This window comes from Tachysurus fulvidraco, chromosome 23 (assembly GCF_022655615.1).
Source record: "Tachysurus fulvidraco isolate hzauxx_2018 chromosome 23, HZAU_PFXX_2.0, whole genome shotgun sequence".
NCBI classification, from domain to species: Eukaryota; Metazoa; Chordata; class Actinopteri; order Siluriformes; family Bagridae; genus Tachysurus; species Tachysurus fulvidraco.
The window spans coordinates 19719479-19743167 of NC_062540.1; the positions used below are offsets into that span (position 1 = coordinate 19719479).

The window sequence follows — 23689 nt, forward strand, 5'->3', positions numbered from 1 at the left end:
GTTTATTTCCATGTTCCACTTCCTCTCTTACTTCCTGTTTCCAGCTTGATCACATGATTAACGCTAGCTCCTGAATCTTAATATTCTTCATACCGTACTCTCTTTCCCATTGCCGTATACTGTACTTATACTGGATTTTTTTTTACTGTATTTCCTAGTCTATCCAGTTTCTAACGCCAATTACAATATTTACTTCCCTTCTTTACTAAGACTTTATTGGTTTATGCATAACGACTGTCCAAGATAATTAGCCGGATTTTTTTTTCTTTAAGGTTCTTTAAGGATGCTGCTTTGTATGAAAGCTACAAATTGATTAGAAACCACAGACTTTAACAGGCTTTCGCGAAAAATATTATTTCGGTGGCCGTTCGTTTCGATCCACAACAATTTATGACTAATTATTAAAACTCTTTTCTCATAGTGTATCCAAAAACAAACAAAACAAACAAACAAACAAAAAAAACGGACGTGGCGTGAAACATCAAACATTAAACTACGTTTCTTATCGTATATCTGATGAATATTTGATCGTGAATACTTTCTCACATGACGGTTCTTCGTGATCGAGTGAAAGTTTTCCAAATGTTCTAAATGTGTCAAATATCTATAACGAAACTACTAACTACTAACAGTGCAGAGATACAGAGTGGGTGAGTCTGTAGTGTTGATTTGATGAATGGATTCTCGCAAATGTTATTTAAACAAACAACCCCCGCCCTCAAACCCCCCCCCCCCCCCCAACTCCCCTGTTTTTTTGCCTCGTAAATTGAGAACTGGGAACATTTCGGCTCGCTAACAGTGAGCGATATTTTAATCTTCCAGTGACATACATGCAATATTGCCTCATTAATTTCTTAATACATGCTTTGAGAGATGAGTAATAAATTTACGATGCTTAAAAAGAGACTTTTTAATCCCTGTTTTTCAGATCTCAAATCTCTGGCCACATGAAAATGTTTAATGATCAAAAATACTGTTTGTATGAACAGGAGGTGAAAAAACTGAGAAAAAAAAACATACATGTGGACAGTCAGGACCTCAGTGAAGAGCGACCATGGAAATGAAGCCCTAACCCTAGCGCTTCAAGGCATTACATGTTCATATCACAATAACAACAATAACGTTTTACAACTTAATGCCATATCATGTTTAACGTTTTGCTATTCTCACTAGGCAGCGTTTTAGAGAGACCCTCCGGTTGCACTTTTCTTAAGTTTTCCAAACTTTCCTGCATTCTCGAAGATTTGCTAGCAGAAGCGATTCTGCGTTTTTTAACCTGTCCTAAAAGAAGGAACTTCAGAAGAACCTTAAAGGAACCTTAGGAGTTGTCCATGTGCTGCTTTGTGAATTTGAGCACAAATACTGCTCAAAAATCTTGTCTACCCAGACAGCCTTCTCTGAGGGTAATGACATTTTAAAATCCTGCTTTTTAAAAAATCTCACCGTATATCATATTCGCAATTTTCAGTACTACTGCTAAATTTGGACGCGATCATCATTAAACCTCGTGGTTCGATGGCGATAACGTTTCTGCTGATCTCTCTTTAATGTTCTCGTCGTTAACATGTGAAACTGTGAAGTCGAATCGGTTTTGTTTAAAAAAAAAAAAAACTACATTTCTGGTGTACTGTGGACTATTCACTGACGCAAACCTGAAACGTGTCGGTTTAACGTACGCAAGCTTCCTGTCATGGAGCTACAAACCAAAAGCCTCGACGTTCTTGCAGGAGAATTATGAGGAGCTCGAATATGGCCGGTCAGCTGTAGAAGTGTGTGTTGATGTCAGGTGTAGGTCTGGACAGAAGACCAATCCTGAGAAAAATCCAAGAACTACGCACCACTAAAGGCACTTCTTAAACAACGATAGCGACAACGATGACGACGGCGACAGTGCTCCTCTTCTCGTAAGAATTCAAGTTCAGAGAAAGAAAAAGAATGGCTTGTTCAGACCATTTTAAGAGTAGAATGCCTACCTTGTTTTTTTTTTTTTTTTTTTTACAACTCTTTTCTCTTTTTTACTGTATGCGCTGTCTCGATACTAGCAGGATGTTTTCACCTGCACGTAACTGCATCAACCAAAATGCAGGAATCTTAGAAAGAAATAATAAGCACAAAGCGTGAATACAGCTCGACTATTAAAAAAAAGAAGTAAAAAAACAAAACAAAACAATAAACTGATAAAAACATAATAAAGGGAAAAAAAACAAAAAAACAGGTCCACTATAACACTGTCTCTCTCTGTACAAGTCTCTCTGGAGCTGGCCAAAGTGATTGGTAGGTGGGTGTGTTTTTCGGAGAGAGAGAGAGAGCGAGAGAGAGAGGCCCGTGATTGGTTGTCGCCGCAGGTCAGGTGACGTGGGAGGAGCCATTGAAGGACGGCCCCTTTTTCGTTTTAGTCATCTCCACCCCCGTACATGTCGGCGAGTTTTTTGAAACGCGGTCCCCAGTCGTTGAGGTAGTCGTAGTCTTGCTCGCCGCTGCTGGAGGTGTTGAGCGAGCTGACCGACCCGGCTGTGGACCCGCTTCCCTCGTAGTCAAACACTAGCAGCGAATCGTACGGTGGGGCAGTCGGGTCGTTATCCGCTGCTCTCAGACCCTACAGTCAACGACAGAACAGGTTCAAATGTCAAACGGAATATTAGCATTTGTACTCCATCATTAGTCTGATTTAAACTCAGGTCCAGTGACATCTTTGTTTTGACACAAAGAAAACCAATAAAATGAAATGCAGCTGCATAAATGCGTTCAGCCAAATCTTTCTCACGGGTACAGGGATAAAAAAGTGAGGCTCTGGAAGTGTAAAAAAAATGTAATTTGTGATCGCTGTAGTGAATGTGATTATTAGTAATGATGTATAAACCTTCAGAGATGGAGGTTGGTAAATGATGGTATGCGCTCAGGTAGAAGTCATAAATCAGTCTGAAATCAGTTTTGTTTTGTTTTTTTCTTCACGTCCCGGGGAGGTACTATATCACCCACAATATTAAAGCAAAATGTCTCTATAACCATGAAAATCAAGCTTAGTTCTGAAAGTCTCCAAGGCAAAGGACCGTGACTGTGACACTACAATGTAACTCGCTAAGCCCCTAAAGCTACGTTTTGGAACCTACTCCTGAATTAGCCGGGCTAACTCACTGAAGCGTAAACAACAACAAACTAAAATGATCTAAAACTGTACAGCGCTAAAAGTTTGCATGGACCTAAACATGAAAAGTTGATAACCAGCATCAAATTAGCATGTCTTGTGTTTTCCCCAACAGCTAAAGGTGGGGAATAATTGCTTTATGCAAATAATGTATTTAGTAGAGTAACAATCATTATACAGTATATGCAGATTTAATACCACCGAAGTGCAGGTACTGGGGCAGTAGTGGCTCAACTGGTTAAGGCTCTGGGTTGTTGATCGGAGGATCGGGGTTCAAGTCCCAGCACACCCAAGGTGCCACTGCTGGGCCTTTGAGCAAGGTCCTCAACCCTCCCTGCTCCAGGGGCGCTGTATCATAGCTGCCCCTGCACTCTGACCCCAACCTCTTCAGTTGGGGTATGTGAAGGAAAGAATTCCACTGTGCTGTATATGTATATGTGGTGATAAAGGCTTCTAAAGCCTTCTAGGCTTCCTGTCTTCTACTAAGACAGGGGTCTGAAGGGCCATATAATGGCAACATGACATCATATACCTTAGTCTTAGTGATAATAATACCCTATTTCATTGCTAAAAGCTGTCGTATGATTGGTTTGGAGATTTAAACTATTACTTCTGAAAGGTTTATGGAGGTGAAAATGGGAGGGTAATTTCCAGAAACAGTGCTGTTCAAAAACGTTAGCGTGTCTTAATTCAGCTCCATCATATATCTGACATATCTTCCTGTTATGTCCTTTTCTATTTTTGTTTTCTGTTTTGGGAGGTGTTTGTGTTTCTGTACAGGATGAACACCGATTGGTTCCTGAGGGTTACCTGGTGCCACGCCCTGCCTGGTCAGCTGACTCCCTGCGGCCTATAAAAGCCTCCACCACCTCTTCCTGTTTTAGCTTTTTGGCTCATTTGCTGTGTTTGGTTACTCGTTTGCTGCTAGCTACAGTAGTATCGTGTGAGAGTTGTTTGTCGTATCCGTGTGTTTAGCCATTCCCGTTAATGCTGACTACTGCCTGTTCTTTTGACTTTGATTCTGGATCTGGATTTGAGTTTGGACTTCTTAGCTAACCTTTAAATATTTGTATATAGCGTTATTGGGGAATTAGGGAGACCGATGCCATTTTTTGTTTGAACCTTTTATTGATTGTGTTTTTGTTCAGGGAGTTAGGGATCTCCTAATGAACAAACTGTGCGACTCCAAACTAGAACTGTGCAGTATGTAAACCATGCACTTTAAAGTTGCACCAAAAAAAAAACAACATAAGGAATATTTTACACAGTGCTTTTAAGGTTCCCCTGAGAGTGTGGAATAACTGAATGATTATTAAACTAATGAATCAGACACCAGTTCAGGTCCTGATCTGAGTTACCTCATTGATGAAATCTCCAATGTCCCCAGGGTGGGGCACCATGGGTCGTAGCGGGTACTGAGACTCGGGCACCACAGGCCTCTCGTCCACGCGTCGGACACCTTGGGTTTTACCCATGATGTGCTCCAGGGAGTCAGGCTGCTGCAGCTGACTCAAATCATAGTCCTGCAGATTAGCACACAGATATGCTAAAGACAAACCCACACAACTCCAGCAGGATAATGCCACATTCATAATACAGACATACATCAAAGCTAATAATGTCACATTAGCTAACGACTGCAATTAAGTCACGATCAGTGTGTAGAACATCTGCAGCTAATATCCAGCTGGACCAGCTCCGTTCCTCAGGCCAGGTGGAGTGGTAGGAATTTATTTGGCTATATACCTTATGTTCTTATGTGAGTGAAGATTTTAGCACTTAATGACCTCAAAAAAAACTAGCAATGTTGGTCATTAAATGCTTAGCTACCCGATATACTCCAGGTAATGTTAGACATAAGAAAAGCCAGCATAGTTTGCTGTTTATGGGCTAACAAACGAGCCGATCACTATTATTAAATAAAATAAATGTGCATGTCTAGAATCAGAGCTCCAGTCACCTGGTCCTCCTCTCCTCCTCCTTCCTCGTCATATTTCAGGATGTTGTCTCTGACGTCATCCTCGGGGTCAATCAGCAGCTGTTTTGTCTGCCTCTCCTTCTCTTTCCTCTTCATCCATACCACGAAGAGCAAGACCATGCCTGCAGTCATCAGAAATCGCAGAAAAAACACACTTAGGTTTCTTATGAAAGTCAGAGCGAAAGCGATTCCAGAATTCCATGAGACCACGTGAGGAAGAAACCTTGAAAGGAACCAGACTTAACAGTTATAGCATCATCTTCTGGGTCACACCTTTTACAGGAAACAGTAAAGCGAGTGTGTGTGGAAATGATGTGAATAAGAATCCTGAGGTGATCACATTAGCAGGATTAGAAGTTCTTAGAAAGGTTCTGATGGGAATCTAAAGGCCTTTTTACACCCGGTCACTTCATGTGTTTTCTCTGATCCGATAGCTATCTGAGCTGTTAAAACTGTTCCATTTACATCAGGCCACATAAATGCGTCTCGGGGAATCGGATACCGATCTGATCTTTCTACTCCCGCCCAAAATGCAAATATATTTGACTTCATTTCCATTTCTGGCGCGATGCACGACTCGTGAGTCACCTGCGAGTGACGTACTTCCGTTTGGGAGGAGTATAGCGCTGACGTATGTGGCTTGAACAACCACATGCATTTACACCTGTCCACTTTCATCTGAAACGCGTCCCAGGCCACCTCCTGAAGGGGTTTGAACCATCAGATTTATATCCGTCTCGAAAACGTTTCGGAGGGCATTTAGACCTGGTCTTTTTACCGTCGGATAGCTATCTGATCACAGAAAACGCAGGAAGTGCCCAGGTGTAAAAAATCGCTAATGGGAATATGATGAATTTTTTAATTTTTATAGTGAATTTTACTGAATTGATAGAACATCTCTATGCCTAGGGTTTACATTTGCTTTTGTTGTTGGTTTTTTTTTAACGATATCTTACAACGCACACATAACAGCTACAAGATCTTAAAAATATTACAAAATATCCCATGCACCTCCATGCTTTAGTACTGCATACCAATTCTCACACAAAATCCACTGGCATACAGAGATCTCTTCTCCTTGGAGGTGAACACGATGTTCCAGCCAATGCTGGGTAAATGTTTTATAGATATGTCCAGATGTATGAGCAAGAGGAAGTCTTTCAACAACTTTAACTCTTCACAAACTGCCAACATTTTCACTATTGTATGTCTCAAGTCAAATAAAATCTGGCCTTGTGTTTGTTTGGAGTAGCAAAGTTTTAACCCCAGGGTGAAAAAAAAACAACCTGGAGGTGTGTGAAAGCTTCAGCTAACTACAGTTAGTTATACCGTGAACTGGAGCAGAAGAACTACAAGTGTAGATGCGTTATTAAAAACAATAAGGGATACAGAAAGAAGGGTTTCTTTAGGTTGTATTTCGTGATAAGGTGAACTGATCATGGCTCTTTAGAGTAGAGTAGATTAGAGTGGATTAGAGTAGAGGTCTTCTCGGGTCTAAAAAAATGTACCCGATCAGAAGTGACCCAAATCACTTTTTACCCAAACCCGACGTGCATATATATATATTTTTAATTATGACCCGACCCGAGACAAACCCAAAAAAATTAGACCCGAGTCCGACCCGACGGCAATTTTTTTTAACCCGACTGGACCCGAATGTTACTTTGGTGTAACCGCTACAGCATGGATTCAAAATTGATTGACAGGTCTGTTTCAGTGAAAATTAGCTTACCGCCAGTCATACGATGTCGCAAGCGGTCTTGGCAAACAGAGGAGAGGTTGGAAAAGGACTCGAGTCGATGCACACACACACAAGATACAGTAGTTCGGGTCTTCTCGGGTCCGTTCGGTAAAAACACATTCATTTTAAATTACCCGAGACCTGACGCCGCTATTATTAGACCCGACCCGTGTCCGAGGCACATGTGAAACTTTTAGACCCGAACCCGCTCGGGTCTCGGGTCGGACCTCGGGTTTTCGGATCTAAGTGGATCCGTGAAGACCTCTAGACTAGAGCTTAAACAATACCTTAACTAGGATCCTGCAGGTCGGCGTTTGATGGTCGGTAATCGGCACCATCAGATAAAGAGATAGTCATACACCCGACTACCCAAACTATTGCAAACCCTTACAGCAGAACATATCAGACCTCCTGAAAATGTTCCATCTAGTTATTGACCTTTATAAATCTCCAACTTTGCTACTGCAGGCTGCCACACAACTCAGAACATTCAACATAAATGTGATTCTTGTGCAGTGTGAGTCAACGTCATGAATCATATAACAAAGAGGAGCATGTCAACGATCCTCCTGTAGAATGTGGTGGTTTTTCTGCACGTCAGCTCAGTACACTATGTGAACAAAGAGATCATCTGCACTGGGTTCTGGATATTTATAACCAGAAACGAACAAGACTTTCTAGAAGAATTTCTAAAGGTAATGGTTACATGATGTAGAAGTAACACTAAACTGGCTGCAATAATCTCCATTAATTAAAGATATTTGGATATACGGTATAGAGAGGGGGGCACGGTGGCTTAGTGGTTAGCACGTTCGCCTCACACCTCCATGGTTGGGGGTTCGATTCCCGCCCGGAGTTTGCATGTTCTTCCCGTGCCTCGGGGGTTTCCTCCGGGTACTTCGGTTTCCTCCCCCGGTCCAAAGACATGCATGGTAGGTTGATTGGCATCTCTGGAAAATTGTCCGTAGTGTGTGAGTGTGTGAGTGTGTGAGAGTGTGTGTGTGCCCTGTGATGGGTTGGCACTCCGTCCAGGGTGTATCCTGCCTCGATGCCCGATGACGCCTGAGATAGGCACAGGCTCCCCGTGACCCGAGAAGTTTGGATAAGCGGATAGAACTGATGAAGATCCTTCCAGAGTCCAGTTACCTCGATTTATAAGCACTATACTGTACAAAATCAGCTACATTTAACAACCTTACTAGAGTTACTCACTAAGAAGGATGATGATGCAGATAAGGATGGCGATGATGGCACCAGTGCCCAGGCCCGCTGCTGCTACGGCACCGAGGGCAGTGCAGTCCCCATGTTCATCACATGGACACACCTTCACCTTAATGACAGAGCGGTTGGAGAGTGGTGGGTTTCCTGAGTCTGACACAAATACGGGAACCTCGTACACTCCCGACTCCAGGAAATGGATCCTTAGACTCAGACGGGCAAAGTCTCCTGTGGATGACAATTAAAATTTGGTTCGAAATCACTTCAGGAGTTGGGTTTATTATATGGTGTGTACAAATAAAGAGCTTCGAGTTATACGTTTGGATATGGGTCATGGTCATGAGCACAAACGACGGTTCGGTGAATTTAGAATTTGGGGCATTTAGAGCATTAGGGGTTGGAGTTGCAGTTGAGGTTAGTAGTTAGGGGATTAAAGGCATGGAGTTACAGTAGGGTAATGTGGTTATAGATCTTAGAATTCAGGTTTATTTGTAGTACTGAGGTTATAAGCAGGAAATAAAGGGTCATAGAGTTGGAGATTAAGGTTCATAAGAGAGACGGTTTGTTGTTTGTGGGCTTAGGGGTTCAACCAGTGGTGCTCTGTTTTAGGGCTTGGCTTTGAGGATTGTTGCCTAGATTAATAGTTATTAATGGCATTTATGGGATTGATAGATTGGATAATTGATAGATTTAAGGCTTCATTTGAAGGTTTAATCCTTTGGGGTTAGATTTAGGATTTCAATCTAGGGTCTGGGGTTTAGGAGTAGCTGTCTTAATCTGTATCTGATAAAAAAACAACTACACCTGATTAGAGCGATATCACTGATACGAGTGACATGAAAATCTCAGTGATATGAGGCTGTGAGCTCCCTACATGCACTATATTAACCCAATTTATTTGTTTTTTGTTTTTCTCACCGTTGATTCGAGAGACGGTCCAGTTGCGGCGGATGATGGAGGGGTGAAGAGGCAGCTCGAAGATGAAAGGACCGACGTTGGGATCGGTGTCTGCATCCACGGCCGTGATGTTGATAGAGTTCATGTTGGATCGCTCGCAGATCTGAGCATCGTGAGGAACCAGTGATGGAGCGTTATCGTTAACGTCTATAAGAAATATCTGCAGTGTTCCTGTGCTACTGGCAGGAGGAGAACCTGAGAAATTAAAAAAATAAAAAATAAAAAATAAAACAACAGAAAAGAAAAAGAGCAGAATTATGAGAGTATGAAAATTAATGATGAGAGAGCTCCAAATTATAGGGGGAAAAAACTCATTGCCGGTGAAACAAGCTCATGTTCCTTTCATTAGATTACTTACATGTTGAGAACAGGGTTAGACAGAATAGTTAATCAGAAGACTACTGAACTGACTACTGAGTACACCGAGTACACACAGTAAATTAATTACTAGAGCTCAGAAACTGAAAAATGAGAATAAAGAAGCTGGAAACTCTGCATTATGTCTTCATTAACCTCTTGTATTATTCAATGGACATGTTTGAAACAGATAAAACACTGCTAAGGCTTTTATATTAAATACTAAAATAGTATTATCTTCACTCCGTGCTTCGGAGCTTTGACCGTTATTGCTATCTTCGATGCTGATGTAAGAGGAAGGAGAAGGTCTTGTCTTTGTTTTATAGTCAACAAGAAGCCTCGAAACAAACAAGGGGAAAAAACTAAACAAGGAAGGCATTAAAAATGTTGGGACGGCACATCTGTTTTCGAGCTCTAACGTCCGAAGACTCCCGTATGCATACGGATAGCTTCGCGTTTCCACGTTTTGCGCATTGTTGGAATGTAGGATCGGTTCCCTCGATGGTCAATTTAAAACCGGAGGTAGGATACCGAGTCTGTTCCATCGTCTCCTGATTGCCGCGAGTATTTAAAATATTAAAGTATTTTGGCCGGGAATTTTCTCCGAGGTGGAGAGCGAGTGGAAAAACACTGACACTGCCAATCTGAGTAGAAATAAAATCCCTGGCTAGTACCTACGAAGAATGGAATTTCCCCAACAAAGCTAATGCTGTCCAAATAGGGCATTAAACAGATTTGTTGAATGGCAGTTGAGTAAAGTTCGCACTTATTAAGCGTACTCAGGAGCCGGTTTTGTACATGAGTTGCTGTGATAATCAAATCTTTTACAGGAGCTACTTGGGCATTGATGTTTTATTTTGACAGGCAGTGTAGCTCGCTCTGTCTCTCTCTCTCTCTCTCTCTCTCTCTCTCTCTCTCTCTCTCTCTCTCTCTCTCTCTCTCTTTCACATAATGGCATCGAACTGTGCTTTTAGATTTTGAACTTTAGTGCATTTTTTTTAAAGGTGCACATGTTAAATCTTTAATTAGCTCATTAGAGCTTTAAAAATACACCAGCGGACGACGTAAGAGTGAAGGAGAAGTAAGGTTTAGCATCCGTAACTTCTCGGAGTGTTCCCATGACGAATTGAGACATTTTCCATAATCCAACCTTCCAGTATTGTACAGGAAGTACAATAAGAAACTACTGTAGAAAACTCCACCATGAAGGAAGTGCTGCTTGGTGTTCAGGAGTGTGTGACCCCGAGGGGGAGGTTGGGATCCTCTGGGAGAACTAACACCATCCTTCCTGGGCTTTCCATACTGTACAGTGCGGGTTATTTCCAGAAACTGGACAAAAGTTGGAATCTAATGTATAAACACTTACTGTAGGACTAGGATGGGAAGCTGAGAAGAGAGAAGGATGAAGAAAATAAGAGAAATATAGAGACAGCAGGAGAGAAGGGTGTGTGTGTGGGTGTAGCAGTTGTTTCTGTGTCAGAGTGTCCACTGGGGCTGCTATTATCGGCTGCCAGTGTGGAATTAACCAAACCCTTTCAGTCATCTGTCTCCATTAGTGGACACACACACACACAAACACACACACACACACACACACAAATCTGATATTGCTAAAATCCTGTCTTCTTCTCCGTCTCCAAATTCGGACGGACAAAACCGGAGCATGAGCGAGCATGGAAGTGGAAACACACTTAAACACACACACTTATACCTGTAGGCTCCGGGTGCTTTCACACAGGAAGCTTTCAAACCTACTTTGTTTGTCTCTTGCTGAGACCTTCAGAATGAACCCTAGTGTGACTCGATTGCACTGATTTGCCCCAAAAACAAACACCCAGTATAACTGGCACGAGGACAAGATCGAGATTGCTGCAACAACAACAACGGAAAAAAAAAATATCCTAGAGACCTATTTTATTAGGACCTAATATCCTAAAATCCTAGAGACACTATTTACACAATTCATTATTTAAAATTGTATATAATAATTAGAAAGAAAGAAAGAAAGAAAGAAAGAAAGAAAGAAAGAAAGAAAGAAAGTGAATTTCACTATATTTTCGAGAGCTGGGATTTTATCTGATCAGAAAGCTGTAGAACAATACACACAGAAATACACACTTATCCGTCGTCTCTCACTGCCTCTAACACACTCCCGAGTGCTGACTTTTACACCCCTGACTTTTACACTTCTGCTGTCTCGGCATCGTGAACGAGTCTCAGGATTTTCTTCCTGCGGCGTTTGAGAGAAGAGGAATGGTTCGTTTCTGTCCCCGCCGCTGTGTGTGAGCTTTAGGCTGAATTTTACATTTCTGATGGAGATGGAGAAGCGGAGATGAAACGAATGGGTTTGTTGTACATGAACATCTCTCTCTCTCTCTCTCTCTCTCTCTCTCTCTCTCTCTCTCTCTAATTTCTCTCTAAATTACAGTTACCCCAATACATTTTAGTGCAATCAAAATCATTTAGCTTTTAAAGTACTTTTTACAATTCTATTATCCCAAGTGAAGATTATGCTTCATTTATTCGAATCTTTCTTTCTTTTTTAAATGAACAGTTAATAAAACACTTTTTCCGGACGTTTCCACCACAATGCCTCCGTAACCAGACAGTTCCAACAGTTCCCACTGCCAACCTGACTGAGGTTCCTGCACCATTACCACTGTAATCGATCTGACTTTACTTATCGCCACTTTGCCAAAGTAACCGGACCGCAGTTCCCACCTCAACTGGACTGTAACCAATCTAACGCTTGTTACTTCCCAAATACCATTGTATCTAATCCAGCTGAAGTTCCTCAAATGCCTCTGTAATTTAATCTGACTTTAGTTCCTGCCTCAATGACACTCTAATTTAATCTGACTTTAGTTCCTGCCCCAATGCCTCTGTAATTTAATCTGACTTTAGTTCCTGCCTCAATGACACTCTAATTTAATCTGACTTTAGTTCCTGCCCCAATGCCTCTGTAATTTAATCTGACTTTAGTTCCTGCCTCAGTGACACTAATTTAATCTGACTTTAGTTCCTACCTCAATGACACTCTAACTTAATCTGACTTTAGTTCCTGCCTCAGTGACACTAATTTAATCTGACTTTAGTTCCTGCCTCAGTGACACTAATTTAATCTGACTTTAGTTCCTGCCTCAGTGACACTAATTTAATCTGACTTTAGTTCCTGCCTCAATGACACTAATTTAATCTGACTTTTGTTCCTGCCTCAATGACACTCTAATTTAATCTGACTTTAGTTCCTGCCCCAATGCCTCTGTAATTTAATCTGACTTTAGTTCCTGCCTCAGTGACACTAATTTAATCTGACTTTAGTTCCTGCCTCAATGACACTCAAATTTAATCTGACTTTAATTCCTGCCCCAATGCCTCTGTAATTTAATCTGACTTTAGTTCCTGCCTCAGTGACACTAATTTAATCTGACTTTAGTTCCTGCCTCAGTGACACTAATTTAATCTGACTTTAGTTCCTGCCTCAATGACACTCAAATTTAATCTGACTTTAATTCCTGCCCCAATGCCTCTGTAATTTACTTCCTGCCTCAGACACTCTAATTTAATCTGACTTTAGTTCCTGCCCCAATACCTCTGTAATTTAATCTGACTTTAGTTCCTGCCCCAATACCTCTGTAATTTAATCTGATTTTATTTCCTGCCCCAATGCCTCTGTAATTTAATCTGACTTTAATTCCTGCCTCAATGACACTCAAATTTAATCTGACTTTAATTCCTGCCACCTTGCCTCTGTAATTTAATCTGACTTTAGTTCCTGCCCCAATACCTCTGTAATTTAATCTGACTTTAGTTCCTGCCCCAATACCTCTGTAATTTAATTTGACTTTAGTTCCTGCCCCAATACCTCTGTAATTTAATCTGACTTTAGTTCCTGCCCCAATACCTCTGTAATTTAATCTGACTTTAGTTCCTGCCCCAATACCTCTGTAATTTAATTTGACTTTAGTTCCTGCCCCAATACCTCTGTAATTTAATCTGACTTTAGTTCCTGCCCCAATACCTCTGTAATTTAATCTGACTTTACAGTAGTTCCTGCCCCAATACCTCTGTAATTTAATCTGACTTTAGTTCCTGCCCCAATACCTCTGTAATTTAATTTGACTTTAGTTCCTGCCCCAATACCTCTGTAATTTAATCTGACTTTAGTTCCTGCCCCAATACCTCTGTAATTTAATCTGACTTTACAGTAGTTCCTGCCCCAATACCTCTGTAATTTAATCTGACTTTAGTTCCTGCCCCAATACCTCTGTAATTTAATCTGACTTTAGTTCCTGCCTCAATGACACTCTAATTTAATCTGACTTTAGTTCCTGCCCCAATGCCTCTGTAATTTAATCTGACTTTAGTTCCTGCCTCAGTGACACTAATTTAATCTGACTTTAGTTCCTACCTCAATGACACTCTAACTTAATCTGACTTTAGTTCCTGCCTCAGTGACACTAATTTAATCTGACTTTAGTTCCTGCCTCAGTGACACTAATTTAATCTGACTTTAGTTCCTGCCTCAGTGACACTAATTTAATCTGACTTTAGTTCCTGCCTCAATGACACTAATTTAATCTGACTTTTGTTCCTGCCTCAATGACACTCTAATTTAATCTGACTTTAGTTCCTGCCCCAATGCCTCTGTAATTTAATCTGACTTTAGTTCCTGCCTCAGTGACACTAATTTAATCTGACTTTAGTTCCTGCCTCAATGACACTCAAATTTAATCTGACTTTAATTCCTGCCCCAATGCCTCTGTAATTTAATCTGACTTTAGTTCCTGCCTCAGTGACACTAATTTAATCTGACTTTAGTTCCTGCCTCAGTGACACTAATTTAATCTGACTTTAGTTCCTGCCTCAATGACACTCAAATTTAATCTGACTTTAATTCCTGCCCCAATGCCTCTGTAATTTAATCTGACTTTAGTTCCTGCCTCAGTGACACTAATTTAATCTGACTTTAGTTCCTGCCTCAGTGACACTAATTTAATCTGACTTTAGTTCCTGCCTCAATGACACTCAAATTTAATCTGACTTTAGTTCCTGCCCCGATGCCTCTGTAATTTAATCTGACTTTAGTTCCTGCCTCAACAACTCTGTAATTTAATCTGATTTTATTTCCTGCCCCAATGCCTCTGTAATTTAATCTGACTTTAATTCCTGCCTCAATGACACTCAAATTTAATCTGACTTTAATTCCTGCCACCTTGCCTCTGTAATTTAATCTGACTTTAGTTCCTGCCCCAATACCTCTGTAATTTAATTTGACTTTAGTTCCTGCCCCAATACCTCTGTAATTTAATCTGACTTTAGTTCCTGCCCCAATACCTCTGTAATTTAATCTGACTTTAGTTCCTGCCCCAATACCTCTGTAATTTAATTTGACTTTAGTTCCTGCCCCAATACCTCTGTAATTTAATCTGACTTTAGTTCCTGCCCCAATACCTCTGTAATTTAATCTGACTTTACAGTAGTTCCTGCCCCAATACCTCTGTAATTTAATCTGACTTTAGTTCCTGCCCCAATACCTCTGTAATTTAATTTGACTTTAGTTCCTGCCCCAATACCTCTGTAATTAATCTGACTTTAGTTCCTGCCCCAATACCTCTGTAATTTAATCTGACTTTACAGTAGTTCCTGCCCCAATACCTCTGTAATTTAATCTGACTTTAGTTCCTGCCCCAATGGCCCACACCACCGGTTCTGCCCCCATTAGCACTAGAGCTAAATTCCAAGAATAATGAGATTTTCAGGATTTTAATCCATATAAATATTTTTTTCCTCTTTATTATACTTTCACACAATCACTGAAGCGATGATTAATTACTGGTTGAAGACTCTAACCTAGTCATTACTGAAAGGTAGAGTGTATTTTCCTGACTCAGTCTCTCTGACTCAGTCTGTCTGACTCACTGACAACAACATCAGCAAAACCCTTTATATTAAAATGAGAAACTCTCCTTCTGATTATTAACCACTTATCACCATACTGAGCTGCTTCAGATCAAAGGCTTCAAGGCTTAAATACAAGCCGAAAGAAAAAGATGGAGAATATGTGGAAGTTCAATTAAATGAAAGAAAGGAAGGGAAAATAAGGAAGGTAAAAGATCTACTGGTTGCAGCAGTGCTTTCCAGTCCTCCTATGAAAAAATAAAGAAGAGGAGGAAGAAGAGGAGGAGGAAGAAGAAGAAGAGCTTGGGAACATAATGCACATCACGGGAGCTAGCCATGTCAGTCATGGATAAAAAGCAGCTCTGAGTTCGAGTAAACACTGAGCTGGACGAGCCTGATAACACACAGGGGAGATGAGCCTCTGTGTGTGTGTGTGTGTGTGTGTGTGTGTGTGTGTGTGTGTGTGTGTGTGTGTGTGTGTGTGTGTGTGTGTTAGCTGTGATTGGGGTTTTGCTTGGCTAAGCGTGGGTTTGTTTGGGAAAAGAAAAACAACCACGGACTGACTTATGCAGAGGGAGAGAGAGAGAGAGAGAGAGAGAGAGAGAGAGAGAGAGAGAGAGAGAGAGAGAGAGAAGGAGTAAAGTGAGGGAGAGAGAGAGAAATAGAGTGGCATAGATATAGATCTATAAGTTCTTGAGAAGATATATAGATAGAGAGCTAGACAGAGAGAGGATATTATTATTATTACTCTCGAGATCTCTCTTTCTTCCTTTCTCTCTCTAGCTCTATCTCTAGATGAGTTATTTATTTCTTTACGTTCGTTATTTCATTTACTATATCTATATCTCTCTCATCTCTCTCTACTATCTTATCTGCCATTTATATTCTCTATCTCTCTCTCTCTCTCTCTATCTCTCTTCCCTTTCGTTTCTCTCTCTGCTCTCTCTCGCTCTCTCTCTCTCTCTCATCTACTCTCCCCTTTCTTCCTCTCTCTCGTCTCTCTTTCGTCCCCTTTCTCTGCTCTCTCTCTTTCTCTTTTCTCTTTCTTTCTTTCTTTGTTTCTTTCTTGTCTTTTCTCTCTCTCTCTCTTGCTCGTCTCTGCTCAGAGAGAGAGAGAGAGAGAGAATCTCAACTCTGCACCCATCCTGTGCAAATGGAAAGAAGGAAAGAAAGGGTGAAATGATATAAATGAATCGTATTGGACTGAGAGTTAGAGGTGGATGATACAGACAGATACACAGACATAAAAAGACAGAGATATGGATGGCGAGAAACAAAGAGGAAGACAGACAAACAGAATTGAAGACAGAAAGATGGACACAGAGAAAGGCACAGGGAAGGAAAGACAGCTAGATAGACAGACAGACAGGCAGTCAGAAATAAGGGTAGAAAATGGACAGACAGACAGATAAACAGACAGTGAGAACGATGGACAAAAGGGAACATGGACAGACAGACAGAAGGCAAAAAGGCAAAGCCAGACAGACTGAAAGAGGACAGACAGAGAGCAGGACAGGCATGAGTGTGGGAAGAATGGACAGACAGATGTAGATGTAAAGACAGAAAGACAAATGGACACCCAGACAGAGCTATCGACAGACAGATATTCATGTAAAGACAAACAGACAAAGCCATGGGCAGACTTAGTGACAGAGAGACAGAGACGGACAGACACAGAGGCGGGTAAACAGACGCGGGTCAGACGGACAGACAGACAGACAGCTGGAGGTCAGTAGCATTATTTGCTACTCAAAACCCTCACCGTTGTCAGCAGCGAGGAACGTGGCCTCGTAGATGTTCTTCTTGACGTAGATGGATTCTCTGTCCAGCACGGCGGCCGTGGTGATCTGACCGTTCGTTGTGTTGATGGAGAGCCAGTTAGCGGGATCCGACAGCTTAAGGTATCTGTGCAATGATAATACAATCAGTAATAAAGAACAATAACATTCTGACCATTTCATAATCAGGCAACAATCAGAGAGTTTAAACTTTAAAGCTGCAGTATGTAACTTTCTGGTTAAATTGAGTTGCTCGCACAATCACGCGACACCACAAACCTCGCATTATCGCCCGAAGCGAGCGTCACCTCGGTCGCCTCATAATTAAAACAGGATTGATGCTAAAAACTTTTACAATTCTCTAATCAGTGTATTCTTTCCACGATCTTTTTTTTTTTTTTAGCTTTTTAATTAACGTCCCAGACCAGCACTTAAAGCGGGTGCTATAAAACCCTACATGTTGTGTTAGCATCAATAACAGCCCTTCAGTGCTTTGGCAATTTCCACCCGGTGAGATTTTTGCATATTAAACAGCGCAATGACGACCAGATTAATGGTCGCCCGACAACGGATCTTAATCTCCATCGCGCCTTTGAAGCGCCACTTGTGTTAATTAATTTGCAGCTGCGTGCAAGATTTGTTGCGACCGCTATTTAAAAACGACTATTTTAAAACGGGACGGAGATAAGGAATGTGTTGGCTCATGGGTCATGTTTTAGAAGGCACACGGTGACAGAATCGGTGACAAGCTGTTAGCGAATGACATTATTTCAGCTGCAGTGTCACTTTTGGGACATGAAACTAGCCAAAGGTAAAAGCGTGTGTGTGTGTGTGTGTGTGTGTGTGTGTGTGTGTGTGTGTGTGTGTGTGTGTGTGCATATGGAAAGGACAGCGGTGTGAACATTAGGAACCTCGGACAGCAGTGCTGAAAAGCTAATTAGCGTACAGTTTGAGGAGAAAGTCACACCGGTGTTGGAAAGGACGCAGATTTGGAGTTAATTGTCAGGATGAACAGTGTGTGGACAGGATCTACTTTGTCCTGCACCGAGCTGTGATGAAGATTTCAAAGATTTTGTTAAAATAAGTAGACATGTGAGGGTGAAACAAAAGCCTCGGGGTTGCTGTAGCTATAGCTAGCTGACAGCTCATTATCTCTGGTGCTTATATATAAATATATATATATACACACACACACACACACACACACACACACACACACACACACACACACACAGAGAGATATAAATTACTAACTAGACACCTGAACAATGGAGCTCCAGTACCCTCACTTTGTATTTCAATAATTTATTTAAACAGTATTTTGAGATGGATCGCAGCGAGGACGCCTGTGCCGTTGCCTCGGGTTTGGAGACACGGCAACGAGAAGCAGATTTTACTCTAAGACCGTTAACTGAACACACATCTAGTTTCTATTCAATTCAATTCACTCTCTCTGACTCATTCATTCATCTTCTACCGCTTATCCGAACGTCTCGGGTCACGGGGAGCCTGTGCCTATCTCAGGCGTCATCGGGCATCGAGGCAGGATACACTCTGGACGGAGTGCCAACCCATCACAGGGCGCACACACACACTCTCATTCACTCACACTCTCACACACTACGGAGGCACAGGCTCGCCGTGACCCGAGGAGTTCAGATAAGCGGTAGAAAATGAAAGAATGAATGAATATTAATAATAATAATAATGAAAGTGAAGTGATAGTGACGTGACATGCAGCTAAGTACGGTGACCATACTCAGAATTTGTTCTCTGCGTTTAACCCATCCTAAGTGCACACACACAGCAGTGAACACACACACACCGTGAACACACACCCGGAGCAGTGGGCAGCCATTTATGCTGCGGCACCCAGGGAGCAGTTGGGGGGTTCGTTGCCTTGCTCAAGGGCATCTCAGTCGTGGCCGGCCCGAGACTCGAACCCACAACCTTTGGGTTACGAATCAGACTCTCTAACCATTAGGCCACGACTGCCCCCAATCTACTTCTATCTACTTCTGTGGATAATAAATTTGCATGTCTTCTAACACCTGAGTCTAAACACATCCCCCCAGTGTACAAACGTAATTGTCTGGATTTTTGTCACCTTTTGTGTCTAAAATGTTTCTGACAAATCTTCCAAATCTCAGAACACAGTTATTGAAGGATGTCTGTCTGCAAAAATCCTGTTTCCAACAAACTTTGTGCTATCTGGGTGCCCCACACACACACACACACACACACACACACACACACACACACATATATATATATATATATATATATATATATATATATATATATATATATATATATATATATATAGCAAGTTCCTTCTTCCAATAAAGAGCCTCATTTGGCACTGAAAAATGCCTGAAGTTCCCAAAGTAATCACTTCCTGAACATCATTTTTCCTCCTGTGTCAGCTTCTTCACTAACAAGCAGCTGGACCGTGGTGTGTTTGGCAACACAGATGCTACTTATGTCATTGTTTTGTCATTTTTCATACCATATAACACCTTTTTCTCTATTGACCAGATCCCGGAGACGAACACGGATGCACATTATTAAGCTCGACCGGTGTGACTTAAATTGGGAGATGTTATTATTTTATTTTTAAAAAAATTACAGAAATAAAATGTTAGTCTACATTTGTAGACATAAGCAGGTCATTTATTTATTTTTTTAAATGTTTTCTTAAACACTTTTTTTTATTGTTTTAGCCCGCTGTAATACTAATTTCAAAACATCAGAAAATATTTATTTCAATCATTTTTGTATTAAATATATTTATTTTACTGGTATGTCTATTGATTTTTAATTTGTTACTATTATTCTTATTATTTCTTTTATTATTATTATTATTATTATTATTATTATTATTATTATTATTATTATTATTATTATTTATTTTATTATGCAAACAGACAATTACAATATTTACAGAAGAGAAATTAGATGCAAAATACAAATACAAAGACCAACAAAACAAAACATTTGTGTGTGTGTGTGTGTGTGTGTGTGTGTGTGTGTGTGTGTGTGTGTGTGTGTGTGTGTGTGTGTGTTATATGAATAAAGGAGCATGTAGGGAAGTATTATTATATCACTTTGTAGAAGCCAACGTTCTGTTTTCCTATTTAAGCTTAGACAAAAAATTATCTAGAACCTGGTCTGAAGTTACTTGCTATTACTTTTCTAAGCGATCCGAGTACCGGTACTTCCGGTACCGGGTCTCAAAGTGGCTTTTATTCCCATAGACTCCCATTATAAAGTTTGGAGGTTTATAACTCGGCAAGCTTTCGAACTCTCTACACCAAACTCGGCCAGCTCCTTTAGAGTGATACTCTGAACAAAGCTTTAAATCGGTGTACCGACTGGCCTTTCGGTTGTGCCGCAGCCCCGCCCCCAAAAACTTTTTACAACATGGACATGTGACATATCAAAACACTCCTCATGTGTATTCTGATGACGTCACATGATGTCACCGTCACGTGAACACAAAAAACTTTAGCATAACATGGACATGTGGCATATCAAAACACTCAGCCCAAGGAGAGGAATTGCATCACAGGATTTCGGATGACGTCACATACTCGCCTCCAATTGCTTCCAAATGTTTTGGCACCCGAGCGCTCCATTAGATTTCACAAGTTTAATGTCCACTTGCCTCCAAAAAGCACCGGCCTTTGCGGATACTTGCTTCGTCAAAGCCAACATCAAAGTTCGTTCCGACGAACTTTACAAATCTAGTTATTATTATTATTATTATTATTATTATTATTATTATTATTATTATTATTATTATATTTTTTTAAAATCTGTACGTTATCTGAAATGCATCAAATTTAAAAAAGACCATATACTTTTTTTTTTTAATTTTAAATAATTTCACTCGTCTTCATGATGCTGTTTGTTCATGGATGTCCTCGAACCAACCCTAGGAACACTTCCAGGAACAGGTACATTTATACAGAGAACACTTTAACTTTACGCTCCATCTAGACTGCATTCTACTGACTACACAATTGTGTAGTCAAAAGTTTGTGCACCCCAACCCTCATATGTTCTGTTTGAACATCTCATTCCAGATTTATTCCTCTCTTTGCTCTTATAATAACTTCACTCTTCTCTTCACCATCTTTAGATCTTAATTCCCGTACACCGTACAACATCGTATACAATTGTGTACTTCCAGTCTTGTGAAAACGAGTGTAACGGACGAGGGTGCACAAACTTTTGACCACGGTTTCTCAATCATGTCCATTTTAGTTGTAACAAACTGCGACTCTGTAGGAAGTTATTAGAAGAATTTCCTCAAAAAAACCTTCACATTTTTGATTGCGTATTTAATAGATGTTGGAAAAAAAAACATTTCTGATTAAGAAATGATTTCAAAGTAAAATGTTTTTCTGTCTTCACTGTGAAATAAAGCGTCTTAATAAACATCTAACGTAGAGGAGGCGAGTTTTCTCCGTTTATCGCTGTTTGGTCATTTTTACAATCTATTCTTTGAAAAAAAAAAAAAAAAACACCTCCTGAATCCCTCCTTTCTTTCCTTATACTTAGCACTCACACGGATGTGAGGATATTTTTTTTTTTTTTTAACATATGTTCGTGTCACGTTTCGAAATCGCAAGTTTTCCGGCGAAGTTACGTTCCAGATGGCGGAGAAAGAAAAAAACTGGAGTAAGTAAACTATTAGTTTAAAGGATATGGAAATGAGAAAGTCAGAGAGAGAGAGAGAGAGAGAGAGAGAGAGAGAGAGAGAGAGAGAGAGAGAGAGAGAGAGAGAGAGAAACAGGCCAGCTGGTGATTGCGGCATCTTCCTAAATTATGATGTACACCCAATTTACTCTCATTAGTAGGCAAATTAACTGGTAAATTTGTTTAGACCACATCTCCCTCTGAGAGAGGAGGAAAAGCCAGAAGAGAAACGAGTGTGAGCCGAGACGAGGGCAGGGAGTGGACAGTGCAGTGAAGTGTATGATGGGAAAAAGGGACACAGCCTTGTCTTTCAGTGTACACAGTAAAATCTGTGCCATGTGCAAAATTAAATCTCTTGTTTCTCTCTCTCTCTCTCTCTCTCTCTCTCTCTCTCTCATATACACACACACACACACACACACACACACACACACACACACACACACACACACACACACAGTGCTGTGTTATTGACTCTGGCTTGCAGCAGCTTCACACTGATTGGCCTCTTCTGAGTAAATACATGAGCAGTGTTTAAGGTAAGTCCGTGTCTAACAGTGACTGTTTGTGCCTTTGGACACGAGGACACAAACGTTTCATCCCAAGCTAAACATCTGGGAACTTTGGGACTGTGCAGTGATCTGCTACACCACACACCACACACACCACCACACATCAGACACCACACACACCACCACACATCAGACACCACACACACCACCACACATCAGACACCACACACACCACCACACATCAGACACCACACACACCCACTACACTACAACACACACCACCACACATCAGACACCACACACACCACCACACATCAGACACCACACACACCACCACACATCAGACACCACACACACCACACTACACATTACCAACCACCCCAACCCAACACCACATCAGACCAACCACACACAACACACAACATCAGACACTTACCACAACACCAACACACATCAGACACACACAAAACACCAACAGACAATACAAACACACTACCAACACAAGTCAGACACCAAAACGACACAGACAACAAAAAAACACCAAAAAACACACAACACCACGACTAACAACACACACCACCACACCACACCACACCACCACACTACACACCACCACACACCACACTATACTCCACCACACATCAGACACCACACACACACCACACACACACCACACCACACCACCACACTACACCACCACACTACACCACCACACTACACCACCACACTACACCACCACACCACACCACCACACTACACCACAGTACACCACCACACCACACCACAGTACACCACCACACTACACCACCACACCACACCACAGTACACCACCACACCACACTAAACACCACAGTACACCACCACGCCACACACATCACACCACAAACCACCGTACACCACACCACACCCCACCCCACACACGTACACCACACCACACACCACACACACCACCCCACCCCACACACACCACAGATTCACTTCTCTGAATGTTCTAGCTAGTGTTTGAAAACTCTTACCGAATGCTCTGCTGCATGAAGGTGTCTGGGTCTCGTGCAGTGAGCGTAGTGATGATGGTGCCAGCGGGAACGCCCTCCTCAAATCGCACCGTTTTGGGGTTCTCTGGGAAAACGGGTGGCTCATTGACATCCCTGACCGAGACGGTGACCCCGGCTGTGTACTGCAAAGACGACTGAATCCCTTCAGCTAAAGGAGCCTGATTAGCGACTACTACTGTCAGCATGAACGCTCGATTCGTCTCAAAGTCTACCGGCTAGAGAGAGAGAGAGAGAGAGAGAGAGAGAGAGAGAGAGAGAGAGAGAGAGAGAGAGAGAGAGAGAGAGAGAGAGAGAGAGAGAGAGAGAGAGAAAATAGTTAAAATAAAGTTAAAATACAAGAAAA

The 23689-nt window shown here is 41.4% G+C and overlaps 1 protein-coding gene across 2 annotated transcripts in view; it reads right to left on the bottom strand.

Moving 5' to 3' along the window:
* Positions 1-1966: 1966 nt before the first annotated feature.
* LOC113640011 (cadherin-4-like) overlaps positions 1967-23689 on the bottom strand; it is a 194803-nt gene continuing 173080 nt past the window's right edge. For both annotated transcript variants that reach the window (XM_047807156.1, XM_047807158.1), the window contains 7 exons: positions 23308-23561; positions 17060-17202; positions 9001-9234; positions 8077-8310; positions 5106-5245; positions 4504-4668; positions 1967-2596 (listed from right to left, as the gene is read on the bottom strand). In XM_047807156.1, coding sequence (XP_047663112.1) covers positions 2393-2596; positions 4504-4668; positions 5106-5245; positions 8077-8310; positions 9001-9234; positions 17060-17202; positions 23308-23561 — 1374 coding nt within the window. In that variant the 3' untranslated portion in view covers positions 1967-2392. The remainder of the gene's footprint in view (positions 2597-4503; positions 4669-5105; positions 5246-8076; positions 8311-9000; positions 9235-17059; positions 17203-23307; positions 23562-23689) is intronic.